At 37.9% G+C, this 19,018-nt stretch overlaps 1 protein-coding gene across 3 annotated transcripts; it reads left to right on the forward strand.

Annotated features, from left to right (window-relative positions):
- Positions 1 to 204: 204 nt before the first annotated feature.
- On the forward strand, positions 205 to 7,102 carry LOC130724315 (uncharacterized). 3 transcript variants are annotated; one of them, XR_009014481.1, is made up of 14 exons: positions 205 to 632; positions 748 to 810; positions 976 to 1,419; positions 1,838 to 1,909; positions 2,824 to 2,949; positions 3,061 to 3,273; positions 3,656 to 3,703; positions 4,683 to 4,844; positions 5,039 to 5,200; positions 5,600 to 5,693; positions 5,768 to 5,898; positions 6,004 to 6,048; positions 6,224 to 6,578; positions 6,677 to 7,102. XR_009014481.1 is itself a non-coding variant. In XM_057575517.1 (13 exons), exons 1-13 carry the CDS (start codon positions 294 to 296, stop codon positions 6,455 to 6,457), a joined length of 2,133 nt encoding a protein of 710 aa, XP_057431500.1. In that variant the 5' UTR covers positions 205 to 293; the 3' UTR covers positions 6,458 to 7,102. The 3 variants fall into 3 exon arrangements, 2 of the variants coding, with proteins under 2 accessions (XP_057431500.1, XP_057431501.1); XM_057575517.1 differs by having other exon boundaries at positions 6,224 to 7,102; XM_057575518.1 differs by having other exon boundaries at positions 207 to 632; positions 5,780 to 5,898; positions 6,224 to 7,102.
- Positions 7,103 to 19,018: the final 11,916 nt, after the last annotated feature.

Raw genomic sequence — 19,018 nt, forward strand, 5'->3', positions numbered from 1 at the left:
TGATCTCCACTGCTGATGTAAGAGTTGTGTTGGTGGACGATCTGTAAGTACCTCTGTAAAAGGCTGCTGATGTATGGACTTGATGAACGATCTGTAAGTATATCTTTCTGTAAGCGACCTGTAATCTCGAAGACATGTCTTGATCCGCGATAGTGACCGGAGCCGAACCCCAAAACTTTTAAAAGAAAAGACCTACACATTTTATTACTCGTAAAAAAAACTTTCAATATAGCAAACAGTCTTATCCCAAAGGAGCAAAAAACACTCTCCTAATCTTCACTCCCCTCACCAAAATGCTCCTTCTTCCCTGCTCGAAGCTCCACACCTCTCTCTGCTTCCACACTCCCATTCATGGAGGCACAGCAGCTCCTTTCACCGGCCACCACCCCCTCCGCAACAACAAAATCTGCTGCGCCAAGAGAACCGGCAAACAGAGATACCCATCGGAGAAGAAGAAGCTCAAAACAAAGCACAAACAGGCTCTTCAACCGAGTTCCGACGACAAAAGCAAGTTCGAGGGTACATGGAGGCTCTCCAACCTCGCCGTACCACTCACTCAAGACCCTGGCAAGGACTCTCTAGAAGTTTCCGATGGCCTTCTTCAAGAAATCGCCAAAGTTATCGAGTTCCCGGTAATTGAATGAAATGTGAAGCATTTTCGTAATGACCCATTTGGTTCAGCTTCAAATTGATGTCGAAAGTTGGTTTCTTTATGCATTTTATTCTCTGAAAGTTTTTCAAATTCAGGTTGCTTCACTGTTGCCGCGAGAAGCTTTCTCTGTTGTGAGGAAGTCCTTTGATGCTAGGAAGGTATGCTAATGCAATGTATAAATGTATAAGATGTGTAGAATGTTTGTGAGAGTTCATTTGAATTTGTGTTGTTTGAAGTGAAACATGGTTTTACATTGCTGTATAGTTTCTGTTATTGTTGCATTTGCATGCTCTTATTTTGTTTTGCTGTTGTTTTTTTTTTAGAAATTGAAGGAGCCTAAATTTGTGCATACTGTGGACATGGATGTTCAGAAGCTACTTGACCTGGAGCCTCGTTCGTGGGACTTTATTTCTCGGCTGGAGCCTAAAGTTGGCCTAGTGGAGCATGTGCTTGAAAGAAAAGATATTGGTGATCTGATGAGTATCATACATGACTGTAAAGAAAATAAGGAAGATGTAGTGAATGGGGAAAATGGACATAGCATTTTCTCAAGAGAGTTGAATGGGAACCGGGCTGCCAGAAAGCCGAAGATTGCAGTAGTGGGTAGTGGGCCTTCTGGCCTTTTTGCAGCTCTTGTTCTTGCAGAGCTTGGTGCAGATGTTACAGTGATAGAAAGAGGTCAACCGGTTGAGAAGAGGGGGCGTGATATTGGTGCTCTTGTAGTTCGTCGGATTTTAGAATTGGAAAGTAACTTCTGCTTCGGGGAGGTTGTACTATGCTTCTTTATTTATTTCTTTGAATGATGGTTTAATGTGTCAAAATAGTTCATCACTTTTGACATGCATGCAAATTTATTTTAAAGAAAACACATAGGAGCATTCTCTGTCCCGTTTGTGCAGAGTGTTGCCACACTTTGAAGTTCTCTACACTGCCAATAGGCGAGGAGCTTATTATGAATTTTTATTGGATTTAACGGAAACATGTGTACCTTTTTAATGCTCATATAGGCCGCAATATTTATGAAGTGCTTATGAAAACCATCAGTGGGATGATTTATTGAGTTACAGATAGTTTGTCAGCTCAATTGGATTCTTTTCTATTGTTTTTTCTTTCAACTAGCCTTTCTCTTATGTTAGTTTACTAGATTTTTTGCTTTGTCATTTATGAAGGACTTATGTGTAGCAGGGTGGTGCAGGTACCTGGAGTGATGGGAAGTTGGTAACGAGAATTGGACGCAATAGTGGCAGTGTTCTTGCGGTTAGTTTCCTGATGTTGTATTTATAAAGTAGATATGTGCGGCCCCGTTTATGTGTTCAGTTGATCCTTTTTCAATTCTGCTGTCTCAGCAGGATCCAGATCCACTTTTGGGATTTGACAACTATCTGGAAGATATAACCACATTCAAAACATAGTTTTGGTTGTCATTTTAAATAGCTTACACCTTCATTGTTAATTTATGGATTGTACCACAGCATCTCATCTCATCTCATTATAAACTTGTAGCAATAAGAAAGGAATAGGAAAATGAAAAGTGTTTTATGGATTTATATTAATGCAGTATTGCAGTGCCAAAAAAAATAAGTCTTCATTAATCACTGCAGCTTTTGTGAAGAAGCAGCAATTGAGAAGAATAATAGTAAAAGAGCTTTGTGAACTTATTTTAGTAAGTACAATGCCAAGACAGAGAAAAAATAGTCTTCACAGCCTTTACAAATCTAGTCATGTCCTATGTATCCGTTGATATATCTTATGCCTGAGGTGTAGTGGTTACTTTTAAGCTAAAATAGACATCTGCATTGGAAAATAGTTTTTAAGGGAAATTCTTTCATTTAAATTTTGTAATGTCCCCACTTCTTGTGTTACACACTCATTGTGCTAATACTTTTTGAGTGGCTTTGAGGAAAAAAAAATCATTTTTAGTGCTGTGTTGTAGAACCTCTAGTTTACTTTCACACTCAAGACCCCTGTGCATGGGGAAATCTGTGACTACATGTATGATTAAAAATATAATAATAATGGGGAAAACCCTGTTAATTTTTTTACTTGTGAAGGTTGGCTAAGTAGTAAGAGTCACATAACTATAATTGACATGATTCGTATAGTTTTGATTTACCCTGTTTCACCCTTATGCCTAACTATATGTCTTACTGAGTGGTTGACTTTATATTTAGGTTATGAGAACGTTAGTGCAGTTTGGAGCTCCAAAACAGATATTGATTGATGGAAAGCCTCACTTAGGAACAGATAGGTTGGTTCCCTTACTTCGCAACTTTAGACGACATCTGCAAGATTTGGATGTGAGTTCCAATAATTCTTTGTATTGAACATAAATTCACGTGTCAGTGTAATCTTCCTTCTTGCAGTTGTCTTCATCCTGTCCAAATAACACTGTTGTTTCTTTGTTCTAGGTTGCCATAAAATTTGGAACAAGAGTAGATGATCTAGTTATAAACGATGGACACGTTCTGGGGGTTATGGCATCCGAATCAACTGATCAATCACGTTTAAGGAGCCAAAAGATGGAATTTGATGCAGTTATTCTGGCTGTTGGTCATTCTGCTCGTGATATGTATCAAACGCTTCTTACTCACAATGTGGAATTGGTACCAAAAGATTTTGCTGTGAGTATATACCAATAATCTTTTAATTTTTATTTCAATTTATTAAAATCATGATGTCTATCTTTTTGAACATATGCATTTTGTATCCCTAGCATTCCTTTCTGGACAAAGACACCAGAGAACCTTCTTTGTGAAGCCGAAATTTCTAAATTTAATGAGGAGAAATTAATGTAGATCCTTAGTGCCAATCAGACTCTCAGAAAATCCTAGATTGGCTAAATTCTTATTTGTCATTGTTGTAACATGATGCTCTCTGTTCTGGCCTATTTGTGTTTCTTTGCTTTTAGTGGAGAAAGATGATCATATAATGTGGTTTAACATTTGTTCTTGTCATGTTTTTTTTTCTAATTATTTAATTTTGTGCTTTTTACATTGCAAACAGGTAGGGTTTCGGATTGAGCATCCTCAAGAACTAATAAACAGCATGCAGGTTTGTATCTTCAAATTTGTTTCAGCTTCCTTATTTTTAATGAATGTAAGTATAAAGTAGTTGGGATTTGTTAGTATAGTTAGCTAGAATTTTCTCACAAACAAATAAAGTAGTTGGGATTCTGTGAAATGAAATATCCTTTTGTTGAAAGGGATTGAGGAAACCCTTGGAGGAGAGACGGTCTCCTGTTTTCAATCATTTGATAAAATTGTTCATGTGTTTCTATCAATCTCCCATTTCTCGTTTATGGGTTCACAAAAATGCCCCACACCAAAACAGAACAGTGAGAGGAAAAATGTGTATATTCTCAAACAGAATTGGTTTTTTATCTCAACCCTACCGTGATCGAATTCTGTTTATTTTATTTTTATGTTAGTCTATTTGGAAATATTTTGTATTCTGCAACAATTTCTCTTCTAGAATCAGGCATATTTAGTTGTAGCTTCCTGTCAATCCCAAAAAAACATGGGATCTGACATAAGTGTATTCCCTTTTCTTCATAGGCTGACTTTGTATACATCCAGCCTGTGTGTCAGAATAAACAATGAGTAATATATTTTCCTACTCTTCAATTTCTGAGAGTTTTCTGTTCATCATAAAAGCTTTTATCACTGATTTTTTATTTGTCATGATTATGTTATGTTGCATGCATAATTATTGTTAGAAGTATTATATAAACCACTAGTGTGTCTTCACCCAACAAAAGTTTTTGAGATAATTGGTTAATGATATGGTATCACAGCTTCTAAGACTGAGAGGTTTAGAGCTCAATTTTTCCGCCCTCATTCTTCCAATAAAAAAGTTGAATTTCAGCGCAAAGGTAGGTAGACCTATGCAATGTCCACATTTCAAGCCCAAATGAATTCTAGGCTAGAGTGTGTGTTAGAAATATGATATAAAACTCTTCATGTGTCTGCACTCAAACAACTTAAGCCTTTGGGATAAGTTATTTATTACATTTATTTATTTTTATGTGCAGTATTCTGAGTTGGCATCCGAAGTTTGCCGTGGACGTGGTAAAGTTCCAGTGGCAGATTACAAAGTTGCCAATTATATTGACAAAGAGGAATTCTTTGAATCTTCTGATTCAGGGGTGGCAAATCGTAGTTGCTACTCTTTCTGCATGTGTCCAGGTGGGCAGGTATGCATTTTCCTTGTGTATCATATTAATTTGAACCTAACCACTTTGCAGTAATGACATAAAAGGGGAGGAGGACTGCATTTGGTTACTGTGGAAGGATTAGTAGCATTAAATTATTATTTGTGTTTTAATTTACCTTGCCATTATCAGATATAGTCAACTGGTAGTGAACTATGGAATATTGGAACTTACAGGTTGTTCTCACCAGTACAAATCCATCAGAAATGTGCATCAACGGGATGTCATTTTCTCGGCGAGCATCTAGGTGGGCGAATGCTGCACTTGTGGTGACAGTCACAATGAAGGATTTTGAAGCTTTGAATTATTATGGTCCTCTCGCGGGGGTTGAATTTCAGGTAGGTCTCGATTTTTCTAATCTGAGTCTTTAGTTCTTATGCATTTAAATGTTTAAACTAAATGTCTTTTATTTCATTCTCATTTTCACCCTTATAATTATCAAAAGCAAATAGTGAAGTTAAAATGTGGGGACTTTATTGTCCTGTTTTGTCATAATAAATCAAACTTTTATTACCTAGAGGCTAGAGCCATATTTTTACTCTAATTATTAAATAATAAAATATATAAATCCTATTTGTTCTCTGGTGTTTAAGCATTAGTGATGTAAGAAATGAACCAGTATTGCATTATATGAAATTTTATTCAACTAGATTGTCATCGTTCTTGATTGATATGTAAGAGTTCTTAATGTTACAAATTCAACAATCTGTGTTTTGTCTAATACTTCTGTTATTTAGAGAGAGTTTGAACGAAGAGCTGCTACAATGGGAGGAGGAAATTTCACAGTGCCTGTCCAGACAGTTACAGACTTTCTCGAGGATAAGTTGTCAGGTAAAATCGTTGACCATTATCCTTTATTTGTTACTCTCAGGCTCTCAGCTCTTCTATAAACTTAGCTTGACTAGTTTGTACACCAGTTACATCTCTACCCCCATCAAGTTATCGTTTAGGCGTGAAAGCAGAAAATCTCCATCAGCTATTTCCTATTCATATAACTGAAGCTTTGAAGCATTCACTAGCAGCATTTGACAAGGAGGTTTGTAGTTTCCATGTCCTACAAATTTTTATTTAACATTCTATAAAATTTTCCAACAAATTACTAATAATTTTTTTATTTGATTTAAACTTCAAAACTTTTCAGTTACCAGGATTTATCTGCAATGAGGCTCTCCTTCATGGTGTAGAGGTAATTAAAGTACACACATTCAATTTGGTCTAATATCAGTATGTCCCCTTGTATTTATGTATTTACCTACAGACATAAATTAGAAGTTAGAACTTCTGTATAATGCAAGTGATTATTATCATGACTTTGCTTCTCAAGTGTTATTTGTTTGTCCTGAACAATGTTTTTGTTCCAGACTAGGACCAGTTCCCCAATCCAGATTACTCGCGATATTAACTCTTATGAAAGCACTTCCGTAAGAGGACTATATCCAGTTGGTGAAGGAGCAGGTTATGCTGGTGGGATCATTAGTGCAGCAGTAGATGGAATGCATGCTGGTTTTGCTGTGGCAAAAAAATTCAACTTATTTCATGGAGATGTTGAATCTGTTCTGGGCAAGGCTCAAAATGTTGGATTTGTCAAGTACTAATAGTAATATTGTTGGACTTGTACTGTTCTTGCTGTCAGGCACACCAACTTGAATATGAGATCTTCTAACTGTAGATAGTGGAAGAGGTTCTATATCCCAGTTACCCCACAGAATATTTGAGGTAGTGCTATAATTGCATTTTTTCTCGTCTCTCCACAGAGTTGTCAGCCTCAGCTTGTCACGGAAGAAACATTGGTAACAGATATGTTACTTGTGCAGCTAACTAGATTGTATTCCAGACTGATGAGTTGAGACAGGAATGATCACTTTCAAAATTCATTTATGCTGCTACCTATTCCACAAATGACCACACTAGATGCTTACATGCTTCCTGGAAGTTGAAACTTACAGCAAGGACCTGTGAACACTGGTAGCTGCAATTTTGGATCACAAGCTTGACAAACACATGTATGTAGCTACCCATAATATCCTGAAACACAGAATGTAGGATTTAACTAAAATGTATTTGGGGATGACAGCAACATGAAACACTAGTTGTATGGCAGAGTTTTCAGTAAGGCTACATACACACTTTTTGATTGAAAAAACAAAAATAGTTCAGTATCAAATGCTTGAGCAGGTCATTCCAATCGAATTATGATTCAAAACTTCTGCAGATGGATATTTAGTTCAGTATTTACATCATTGGGCTGTATTATATTTTGATCACAACTTATGACAATATTAGGGTTAGCTCTTGTAGATGCTTATGTGGGAGTGAATCTATACTGTTAAGTGAAAGCATGACAATTTTATTTATCTAAAATTGTCAGGAGATAGTAGATAGTATATTGAGTAAAAAATTTAAGACCTATATTGTTTGTGAAGATTCTTTTTGTCCTTACTTTTGATTATACAAGGGCTGCTGTATTTTATTTTATTTTATTTCTCATTTAAAAAAACTTAATTTTTATCATTGAAGGCCTATTTTATTTTATAATTTCTCACTTAAATTTTTTTCCCTTTCTTAATTTGGAGTTGCAACCGACATGGTATCCAATGCCACCAAGGCAATAATGCTTGCTATGTCCAAAACAAAAAACAAAACCTGCGAGATTTCAGAATCATGAAACTTTCTATTTTGGAATGAACAAAAACCTCCATCAGCTTCTAAATGGCTGTGCAATTTCTTATTTGTCAATATTCACATGGGTTTGCCACGAAGCCAAACCATGATAAATGTCTCAAAATATAAACACATATTCTTATTAAACAACAACAAATCTACATCTACATTTAAAAAGAGAAAAAAACTCAACTTGGAACTTTGAAACTGACATGTTGGAGTAATAATAGACATTAAATTGGCTTGGCATATGCATGGTCTTATAGCAATCATGATCATGTTCCTTCACATGATCAGTACCCACTATGTCTGAAAAAGAACCCAACTGCACTTAGCATGTCTACTGTTCATACGACAATTTAAAAACCAAAGCATAACAATGATTATCTACGTCATTTAGTATCGGATTAACCTAGATCGTTGCCTATGGTTGAACACAGGAACCATTTAACTTTTCCCATTACTTTGATCAATTAACTTTAATTCATTAAGAATTTGAGATCGAGGGATACAACCTAAAGGATAATGAGTGAATCTTTAAGGATTGTATATAAAATAACATTTACTATGTTATTACCCTTATTAACAGGTGGTTGGTTTAAGTGACACTTGTGTTTTGTTCCCTTTAGAATCTCTAATTTGAGTCTAAAAAAAACTTTGTTAGGAGAATTAACATTACAAGAATGTTGATGTTCGCGGTTCAAACATGTTTATCTCCTGTGGAGCATACTATATTACACAAAAAAATACTATTATTATTCTTATTCGTTAATATTTCCAGTGAACTATTTTCTTCCGGTACTCTTAAAATAAAGTGGTGTTTCCTAATGAGCGGGTGTAGATTATCACCATTGATTATTGATGAAGGACTTATGTTCAAGTGATTTTTCATCATGAGTATGAAAGATACTGAGAATATAAAATCATGAGCCTAATTATGTGGAATAGTTACTCTACAAAACACGAGCTAATATGAAACGAATATTCGACTGAATGTGTGATTGGCTTTGTTGACATAACTGTTAGATCTTTACGAATAAAGAAGACTCAACACCTCAATTGAATGCAGATTCAATGGCTACACAACACCATTGACACACACTGTTGCACATTCAAGAACAGAGGAAGAAGAAGGAGTAATGCAATTAACAGAAAACTAATCAGAGAAGGAGAGAATGAATATTCTGCATTAACCGCACACTCTCACAGTGTGTCTTATTTAAAGTCAATTACACAAGGACTAAATGGTTAATGACCACAAACTCTAGGGACTAACATACAATCAGTAACAAACTAAGAGGACCTAATTCTGAATTATTATTTCTAACACTCTCTCCTAATTCAGAATTCACAAAAACTCTCTCCTAATTCAAAACCTCAGCTGCAGACATAATGTTCAGCTTCTTGCACAATACACTAAACCTCTCAGCCCTCAATGGTTTAGTGAACAAGTCTGCCAACTGCTCTTCAGTAGGACAATGAACCAGCTCAAGCTTTCCCTTTGTCACCTGATCTCTGAGGAAATGAAAACGAGTCTCAATGTGTTTACTCTTTCCATGTGCCACAGGATGTTTAGCTAAATCAATAGCTGATCTGTTATCAATCAGTAACTTCATCATCTCAGGAACCTTCAGACCCATCTCTTCCATAACCATACCAATCCACAAGGCCTGACAAGCACTGAAAGAAGCTGCTACATACTCAGCTTCACACGAGGACAAAGCTACTATAGGCTGCTTCTTTGAACACATAACCAGTTGTGCTCTTTCTGTCATCTTTATCTCCACTCCAATCCGAGTCTACATAACCAGTAATTTCATTTCTCACATTGCAAGCCTTATTGGGAAACAATATTCCATGATCAAGGGTTCCTCTAATGTACCTTAGTATCCTCTTTGCTGCCAGGAAATGTGATTCTTTTGGACTCTCCATAAACTTGCTTATCAATCCAACTCCATAGCTAATTTCTGGCCTGCTACTGCATAGGTACCTTAGTGAACCCACTATCTGCTTAAACAATGTTCAATCCACTGGCTTTCCTGTATCTGACTTGGTTAGAATAGCACCACACTCTACTGGAGTGGTCACTGCATTGCACTCAGCCAAATTAAACCTCTTCAAGACATCAACTGCATATTTCCTTTGACACATGAAAATTCCTCTTTCAGTTATGATAAACTCTATTCCCAGAAAGTATGTTAGCTCTCCCATATCACTCATTTCAAACTCTGATTGCATCTTCTCTTTAAACCTGCTTATCTCAGTCTCATCACTTCCAGTGACTAGTAAATCATCTACATAAAGACACACAATAAGCATACCAGTTCTCTTGGTCTTAAGCACATACACACCATGCTCAGACATGCATTTTAAGAACCCCAACTGACTCAAGAATCCATCAATTCTCTTATTCCAAGCTTGAGGAGCTTGCTTGAGCCCATATAGAGCTTTATGCAATCTATACACCTTGTGCTCATCTCCCTGAACTTCAAACCCAGGAGGTTGTTGAACATAAACCTCATCATCAAGGGGACCATTGAGAAATGCTGATTTAACATCCAGTTGATGCAATCTCCAATTCTTCAAACTGGCAGTAGCAACCACCATCCTCACTGTTTCCATTCTTGCTACTGGAGCAAAAACATCAGTATAGTCCAATCCTTCTCTTTGTTGAAAACCTCTTGCCACCAACCTGGCCTTGTATCTTGACACAGATCCATCAGGCTTCAGTTTTGTTTTATAAACCCACTTCACAGAAATAGCCTTCTTATCCTTTGGTAAATCTACCAAGCTCCAGGTTCCATTCTTCTCAATAGAACCAAGTTCATCTTTCATAGCTGTAACCCAGTTCTCATGTTTAAAAGCCTGATCAACACTCACTGGTTCAGCTTCAATGAAAAATGACAGATGAATCAAATCACCCTCATGAGTGACTTCATTATCAGGAAATAACACATAGTCACTCAATCTAGAAGGTAATTGTCTAACTCTTTGGTTTCTAGTACTCATATTCTCAGAATGTATCTCATCAGTTGCTTGACCACTGGCTCTACCATGATCTTCACCTCTTGCATTCCCAGTATCACTTGCAGAGATCAGCTCAGGGAAGTCAAAAGAAACCCTAGCATTTGAAGTCTCAGGCTGTTGGTCATCATTTTCATTCCATTTCCAAGTAGCTTCTTCATCAACTACCACATCTCTACTCACTATAATAGCATTAGTTGTAGGATTTAGCAGTCTATATGCCCCAGTTGAATGATAACCAACTAACACTAACTTCTCACTTTTATCATCAAGCTTCTTTCTTCTCTGATCTGGCAAATGTCTATAACATAGTGAACCAAAAATTCTGAAATGCTTAACTATTGGCTTGATCCCTGTCCAAGCCTCTTCAGGTGTCATGGACTTCAACTTCTTGGTAGGACATCTGTTCAGAATATAGGCAGCTGTTGATACTGCTTCTCCCCACAGTTTCATTGGTAGTAGCTTACTCTTCAACATACTCCTCACCATGTTAGCAATAGTCCTGTTCCTCTTCTCAGCCACACCATTGTGCTGAGGAGTATATGGAGCTATTACCTCATGGATAATGCCAGCTTCTTCACAGAAATTCTTCATCACAGTGGACACATATTCTCCACCTCCATCTGTCCTAAGAGTCTTGATACTCCTTTCACTTTGCTTTTCAACCAGCTTCTTGAATTTCTGGAAAACTTCAAACACTTCTGATTTCTTGCTCAGTAAGTAAATCCACATCCTTCTAGTGTGATCATCAATGAATGACACAAAGTATCTATTTCCTCCTGATGATACAACCTCAAATGGTCCACACACATCTGAATAAACCACATCCAAAGGGCCTTTGGAAACCACTGGCATACTATCAGTGAAAGAATTCCTAGGTTGCTTACTCAGTAAGCAACTTTCACACAAATGTCCAGAAGCCTTAACTGGAGGCAAACCTTTTACCATCTCTTCATGATGCAACTGGTACAGACCCTTAAAATTGAGATGTCCATATCTCAAATGCCACAGCCAATCCGAACCTTGTATCTTAGCTGAGAAACACTCTGAATTGATAGTATCTAAGACAACACGAAATGTCTTATTTGCTGATAAAACTGATTGCAAAATCAATCTTCTCTTTGGATCAAACACCATCAGTTTCTTCCCTTTAGTCTTCATAGAGTATCCCTTCTCTATGAGTTGACCTAGGCTTATCAAATTATGCTTTACACTAGGTACAAACAAAACATCAGGAATAAAAGCTTGTTTACCATCCTTCTTTTTGATTAACACTCTACCCTTCCCAGCAGATGTAATCACACTATTATCAGCAAACCTCACACCACTTGTCTTGCTTTCATCAAGATCAACAAACCAGTTTTTATGACCAGTCATATGAGCAGAACATCCAGAATCTAAGTACCAAGTTCTATCATCATTTCTATGAGAACTTACTACTGAGTTAATCACTACATCAGACATACTCCTAGAGATTTTATCAGGACAATTATGATCATCAATAGCAGGAACAATGAAGAGTACCTGCTCTGATTCTGAACCATCAACTTGATCAGGAAAAACTTGTTCATCACCAGGCATACTACAAGTGATCTCATCAAGACTATCATGATCATCATTAGCAGGGACAATGAAGAGTACCTGCTCTGAATCTGACTCATCATCTTGAGCAGAGTAAGCTTGATCATTACCACTTGTCTTGTTACCCTTCTTCTTATTTTTGCATTCATAGGCATAGTGTCCATACTTTTTACATGCAAAACACTGAATACTCTTCTTGCTTTTCCCTTTCTTGAACTTATCTTTGTCCTGATTCTTTTCCTTGGAATCCCACTTCTTCTTGGATTCACCCTCATCCTCATGTGAAGACTGCCCAGAATCCTTGTTCTTCCAAATCTTCTCCTTGGAGGTCTTAGAGTTGCTACCCCATTTCTTCTTGCTAGTACCGCCTCTAACATACAGTGCCTGCTCAGTTTCTCTCTCAGAATCTCGCAGGTTCAACCTCATTTCATGAGCCTCCAATGAACCTTGAAGCTCCTCCACCTTCATAGTTTCAAGATCCTTAGACTCCTCTATCGTAGTGACTATATGATCAAATCTTGTAGTCAAAGATCGAAGAACCTTTTCTACAAGCATTTGATCATTCATGGTCTCTCCGTTTGTCTTCATTTGGTTTGTCAAGGTCTGAAGCCGAGTAAAAAACTTGGAAATCGTCTCTGATTTCTCCATCTTCAGAGCTTCATACTGTCTTCTGAGAGTCTGCAACTTGACCTTCTTCAATTTTGCCACACCTTCGTAACTCTTGGTCAGAATATCCCAGGCTTCTTTCGACGTTTTCGCCGCTGCAATTTTCTCAAAATTAGCAGGGTTAACGCATTGATGGATTATGAACAAAGCCCTCATGTCTTTCTTCTTCAATTCCTTGTGAGCTGCAATCTGCTCCGCCGTGGGTTCCGCTGGTAGAGCCTCCAACCCAGAAGTCACCAGCTTAAGAACGTCCTGGAATCCGAAAATCACGAGCATCTGGGTGTTCCACCGTTCCCAATCAGTCTTGCCGTCAAGAACCGGCAACGAAGCTGGGAAATTACCGTATGTTCCAGCCATCACCTTGAAAGAGGCGTCCACTTCCACCGGAGCTTCAAACGGAGCAAGCACCTCCGTTATGACTGATTCACACTCCGTCGTAGATCGCCGTGCACTGGTGGTGGCTTACGTCGCCGGTCGCCGGATCGTCAAGCTCTGAATACCACTGTTAGATCTTTACGAATAAAGAAGACTCAACACCTCAATTGAATGCAGATTCAATGGCTACACAACACCATTGACACACACTGTTGCACATTCAAGAACAGAGGGAGAAGAAGGAGTAATGCAATTAACAGAAAACTAATCAGAGAAGGAGAGAATGAATATTCTGCATTAACCACACACTCTCACAGTGTGTCTTATTTAAAGTCAATTACACAAGGACTAAATGGTTAATGACCACAAACTCTAGGGACTAACATACAATCAGTAACAAACTAAGAGGACCTAATTCTGAATTATTATTTCTAACAATAACATGACCCATTGACCGGTGGTGATTATAGCCAATGATAAACTCTTCAAACTGCTTGTGCGTTCAGCCATTGAATATGATACTGATTGTTTCTATAATATGGAAAGTTTGTCTGGTGAGACATGATTCATGATGTGTGACATTAGGGTAAGAAATAATGAAATATTGCTTTTTTCTACCTAGGATTTAATTTTTGGGGGCTCTTTTGTCCATTTTTTTGGGGGGGATTTAAAAGGATTTACAGAGAGCAACAAAAGTATGGGCCTTCAAGTTTAGCCCAATATGGTCGTATATTTATGCCTTTCGGCTAAAGAGAAGTGCACTTATGGTGTAAGAAACTAAAGTAAGTTTTTCAAAAATAAAAAACTAAAGTAAGTAGCATGCAGAAGAAAGGAAGAAAAAGTAGGTTATAAAGAAGTGGAGAGGACTATCATAATTCCCTCCACAAGCATCTAACTTAAAAGCCAGGGCAATGAATGGAATTAATTTCCTACTATACGAACTAGGGGTGTCATTCATGGAAAAGCTAGAGCAACAATACAAAAGAAAGCTACAATTAAAACTATCTGCTCCGGAGGATGACCATAGGGGGCATGGGCGCAATTCCCATCTACCAAAGTACAAATTTTCCCATCTTGGGCAATTCTATCAGAGTATGATCCCTCAACCTTGAGTCCAGGATTAAGAATGACTAATTGGCTAACTGCATTTTCAAAAGCAATTCTCATTCTGTTGACAAGCGTAGAAAAAATTCTTTTAACTTCCTTAAGCATGTTGAAATTGGGCGTTAGTTCAGATGTCCAACCATTTTTAAGTCTTCCCAAGTCCTATTTATAGTAGAAATTCAAAAGACTTAAACCCTAAAACTTGAGCAAAGCCTAAAATTGCCAAAGTAATCAAGCATAACCACCAACTATATAATTAAAACATTCTGAAATTTGAAATCCTAACTACATCATTTGTACAATCTTGCGCGTTGTATTGTGACTCTGTTTCAAAACGTACACAGTTTCTAAAGTCCACATTCTAGTAATTGTTGGTAACCGTACAATAGTGCCGATCAAAGTGGTTTATGCTGAAAAGCATGTCTTCGATGTTTACCCTTAGGATCTTTCTGAAAGGCTAAGTCTTCTTTTCATGTTGTTGACATAAGCCTTGCTTTTGGCACTGACAATAGTCAATACAACGCTAACACTAGATAATTTTCTGATTTTCATCAATCTTTCAAAGCGCCGAATTACTTCACCAATTATTTCATCTTCATTTTACCAATTTGATGCCTGTTTTCTGGCTTGAACCCTTCGTATCAGTGTGCGCTAACAGTTAATTATATTTTGTCGTTCTTTAATTTGTTGGTGTCGAGTCCATTCCACCAGCTTCTCTATGTCGATCTTGTTCTTTTGACACTTCATACCATCCTTTCAGTTATCGAGATCCTCTTGCCATAACTGGCACATGACACTTAAATGCCTCTTCTACTATTGCTCATGGCACGCGCTCTATAAATACAGATTTGATCGTTTAATTACATAAGCAACTCGTTTGCTCACCATATGCTCTTTTAATGAGTTTCTCTCTCTGATCTTAAGCTGACTTGAATGTATCAGTGTATTTTGCAAATATATACATCCCTCGCATGCTATGCAGTGGACGTTCAATACAACGGGATTAGAGGCTCATTTTCTAGAAGAACAAGAATAAAAATATAGGAGAATGGAAAAAATAAATAGAATTAAATATGAAAGGTGGTTATGCCTATTAAAATGTGAAAGAAATGGACACTTCAAATTAATAGACGTGAAAACTGTATATGAATTTATGAATATGGAAACAATAATATAAAAGTGGTTGAGGCATAGTGATCGTGATCGAAGAGGTGGTGGATGCGGTTAAGTAACCCACCTTGCGACCGTAGCTTCCAATCAGAAGAATTAAACAAGGAAAAGAAGACAACAAAAAACTACTTCAAGCTAGCAAACTTCTATTTATGTTTTCAAGCAAGAGCCAAAAGACAAATTAAATAACTTCTACCTAGGGAATATATTTTTACCATCCTTGATAGTGACCTTATTTCATATTTTTATATTTTTGGGCCTTGATGATTTAACCCAATTTTATGGAATGGAGTTACTTGGTGCTGAAATATCCAAAGAAAAGTATATAACATTTTCTACATTGAAATTTACAATTTAGTACTATTCGCATTTTTCTTGATTTGGTCGTCTCTTTCTAGCATTTCACGTAATCTTCATTTCAATTGTTGTTGTACTTTTTAAATTAGTTTTAAATTTACAAGTAGGAAGTTGCATGTTACTTAAGAAAACGCTTTGTTGTTCTAATTAATTAGCCGGGTTTAATCTTTGTAATCCAATTTAGGTCACAAAATCAATTATAGTAAGAAAGGTACAAATTTAATTTAAAGGTCGAGTCGCATTAACTTTTATATCCACCACCGGATCAAATATTCAATATTAATTTATTGACTAAACTCACAAGTTAATTGATTGACGCAATGGATGGACAACTTCTGATGCAACTACCTTCAACAACTTGAGGTTTCGCAGAACATGTCAAAAGTACGTACTATTACTACAATCTTATGTATTGATGTTGGACCCTAACCAATCCCCTATGCTTGATTTAGTGATTGGGGTTCTAATAATGGAAAGTTACTTATATTTTGATTATGTAATTCTGTAGAACAAAGACATTTTTAATGGGACATTTTTTAGACGATATACAATGAGGTAGTTGAATCCGTGTTTCAACTGTTGAATAACTGCAATGGAGGTGTTGAAAGACATGTTTAATATTCAACCGGTTTAATACTTTCAACATGGTTGAATGAATAGTAAGTGGATCTGCCTATAAAAAAAAAAGTAAGTGGGTCCACTTAATACACTTGGCAAAATTTCATTGGTTGTTGTAATTTTCAGATTTTTATCTCATCCTAATAATTTGGGGTCAATTATTTCGTAGTAAATTAATTTTTTTCACCAAAATTCATCTTTTGTCTATAAAAAGAGACTTGGTTCATTTGATTTGGACACAGAAAAAAACGACATTTTCCCCCTCTAATTTTCCTATTTAGCCTCCAATAAACTCTTGTTTGCAGCTCTAAACACATTTTTCCCCGCTAGATCTGTGATGCGTGATTCAAATGTACATCACGAATTGCAAGCAGATTTAGTCAAACACATATAGACAAAGTTCGGAATGCTTCGTGATTAAATAGATTGTTTGCTTAGTGTATTCTATTGCATTTTAAGTTTTTTGTAATTTCACTTGTTTTAATAATGACTATCTCTATATCTCGTCTTTTTTTACTTGCAAGAAAAAATTAATTAAGAATATAAAATTAAAATTAAAAAAATAAAAATAAAAATTATCAAGGCTGCGCACTATGGACGGCTCCGGTGGCCAACCGGAGGTTGATAAGGGAGGTGGGACGCTGAATGGGACCTTGGAGACAGCAACCGCGATGAAGATCACTCGTAGGGTTATTTCCTACAAAGATGTGTGTGTGGGTGTAAATGGATGGGAAGAGCAAGAGGAGGAGGAGATCCCAATGGAGGGCTTTATGTCTGACTCAGAGGAAAGTAGCACATATGGAGATGATGCCACCCAACCTGAGGGTCCTGCCAATCCCCTGTGCCCAGTGATCAAATTATCAAAGGAGAAGCGGAAGGAATTACGCAAGCCATGGCAAAATTCCATTATTATCAAACTCCTCGGTAAACGTATTGGCCTTGGTTTATTGAAGGACCGGTTGCACAAGATATGGCAACCCGCGGGGGAGATGGAGGTGATTGATTTGGACTACGATTTCTTCGTTGTTCGCTTCGCCAATCGTGTGGACTATACTCATGTCTTCTCAGGCGGACCCTGGGTGATTATGGGGCACTATCTTGTTATTCAACAATGGCGCCCCATGTTTATTCCGGCGAAAGGGGAGTTGACGAGAGTGGCAGTTTGGTTCCGAATTCCTGGGTTTCCTGTGGAATGCTATGATCAGGAAGTGCTCTATGAGATTGCAAAAAATGTAGGCAGGTTCGTGAAAGTTGATGACCACACATGGAAAACGATGGCTGGCAAAGGTCAGCCCGGAGAAGCCACTAAGAGAGCCCGCTTTGCTAGGATCTGTGTCGAAGTAGACCTTCGGAAGACTCTGGTTTCAAAGTTTATGTTTGAGGAGGAGGAGTTCAAAATCGAGTACGAAGGCTTGAATCTCATTTGCTTTGACTGTGGCAAATTTGGACACAAAAAGGAAACTTGCCCGCAGAACCAAGGTGGTGAAAGGGGTCAGGAATCCTTGGATCAGAACCAGCAGATTGCACCAAGGGATGAGCCTCAAGAAGGCGACTTTGGGCCGTGGATGATAGCTAAGCGTAACTCGCGTAGCAATGCCAATAGAACTCCGGCGGCGGCAAAGACGACCACTTCCAAGGCTGTCGGTGTAAAACCAGGAGGTACTAGGTTTTCAGTGCTCCAAAATATGGAAGTTGACGAAATTGGCGGTGGAGCCAATTAGATAATTAATTCTCCTGCGCCCATGCCGCATATTCCTAATCCATCACCGAAATTGATGCAGCAGCAGTTACCTGCCAATGATGATGGCTTTAATGCGCCCAAGCGGGGACCCACAGGATCTGTGTCAACCAATCAGGAGCCCACTATAACTAACCGACAACAACGAGCAGGATTGAAAGTAGCTACTCCGGGTGATGGTTCTAAGGAGTGTGGACCCAATAACATGGCACGTGAGTCAACTCCCACACCTCAAGACCAGTCCACGATACGTGACCAGGTTTCTACTCATCTTGAGGAAACCCTAGTCAAGACGCGACCTGACGTCACCTCAGGAAAACTGAAAATGCCACCGCCAACTCAGCAGCAGAAGGTGGGGCCCCTTTCTTTGAGGAAAACAAAGAGCCATGCTCGCCATCCTCAACGTGATGCTCTGTTCAGCGACACTGGAGGTAGTCCCAGTAAGCTGAATCACAGCCAGAGAAGCCCTGGAGGAAAGAATGTTGGGCCTATACGGGAGCGGGATAGGAGCTTGTCTCCTAGAGTTCACAGGAGTTCTTAGAGCTCCCTCCTTCCTCTTTTCCATTTGTTTTTATGCTAAAAAGCATTTTTTGCCCCTGATGTTTCAAGTTTGTGCAAATTCTGCCCCTATTTATTTTTGTTGATGTTTCTACCCCTCATGTTTTTAAACAGTGCACCGTCTACCCCTCACGGAGGGGTAGACGGTGCACTGTTTAAAAACATGAGGGGTAGACGATGCACTGTTTGAAAACATGAGGGGTAGAAACATCGACAAAAATAGAGTAGGGGCAGAATTTGCACAAACTTTAAACATCAGGGGCCAAAAGTGCTTTTTAGCCTTGTTTTTATGTCTCACAACATA

Source organism: Lotus japonicus, chromosome 6 (genome assembly GCF_012489685.1).
Source record: "Lotus japonicus ecotype B-129 chromosome 6, LjGifu_v1.2".
NCBI lineage: Eukaryota > Viridiplantae > Streptophyta > Magnoliopsida > Fabales > Fabaceae > Lotus > Lotus japonicus.

Coding starts and splice junctions, on each gene's coding strand:
- LOC130724315 (XM_057575517.1), top strand. CDS start 294: ATGCTCCTTCTTCCCTGCTCGAAGCTCCACACCTCTCTCTGCTTCCAC. Junction 2,950..3,060: donor GACATCTGCAAGATTTGGAT/GTGAGTTCCAAT, acceptor TCTTTGTTCTAG/GTTGCCATAAAATTTGGAAC. Junction 3,274..3,655: donor TGGTACCAAAAGATTTTGCT/GTGAGTATATAC, acceptor CATTGCAAACAG/GTAGGGTTTCGGATTGAGCA.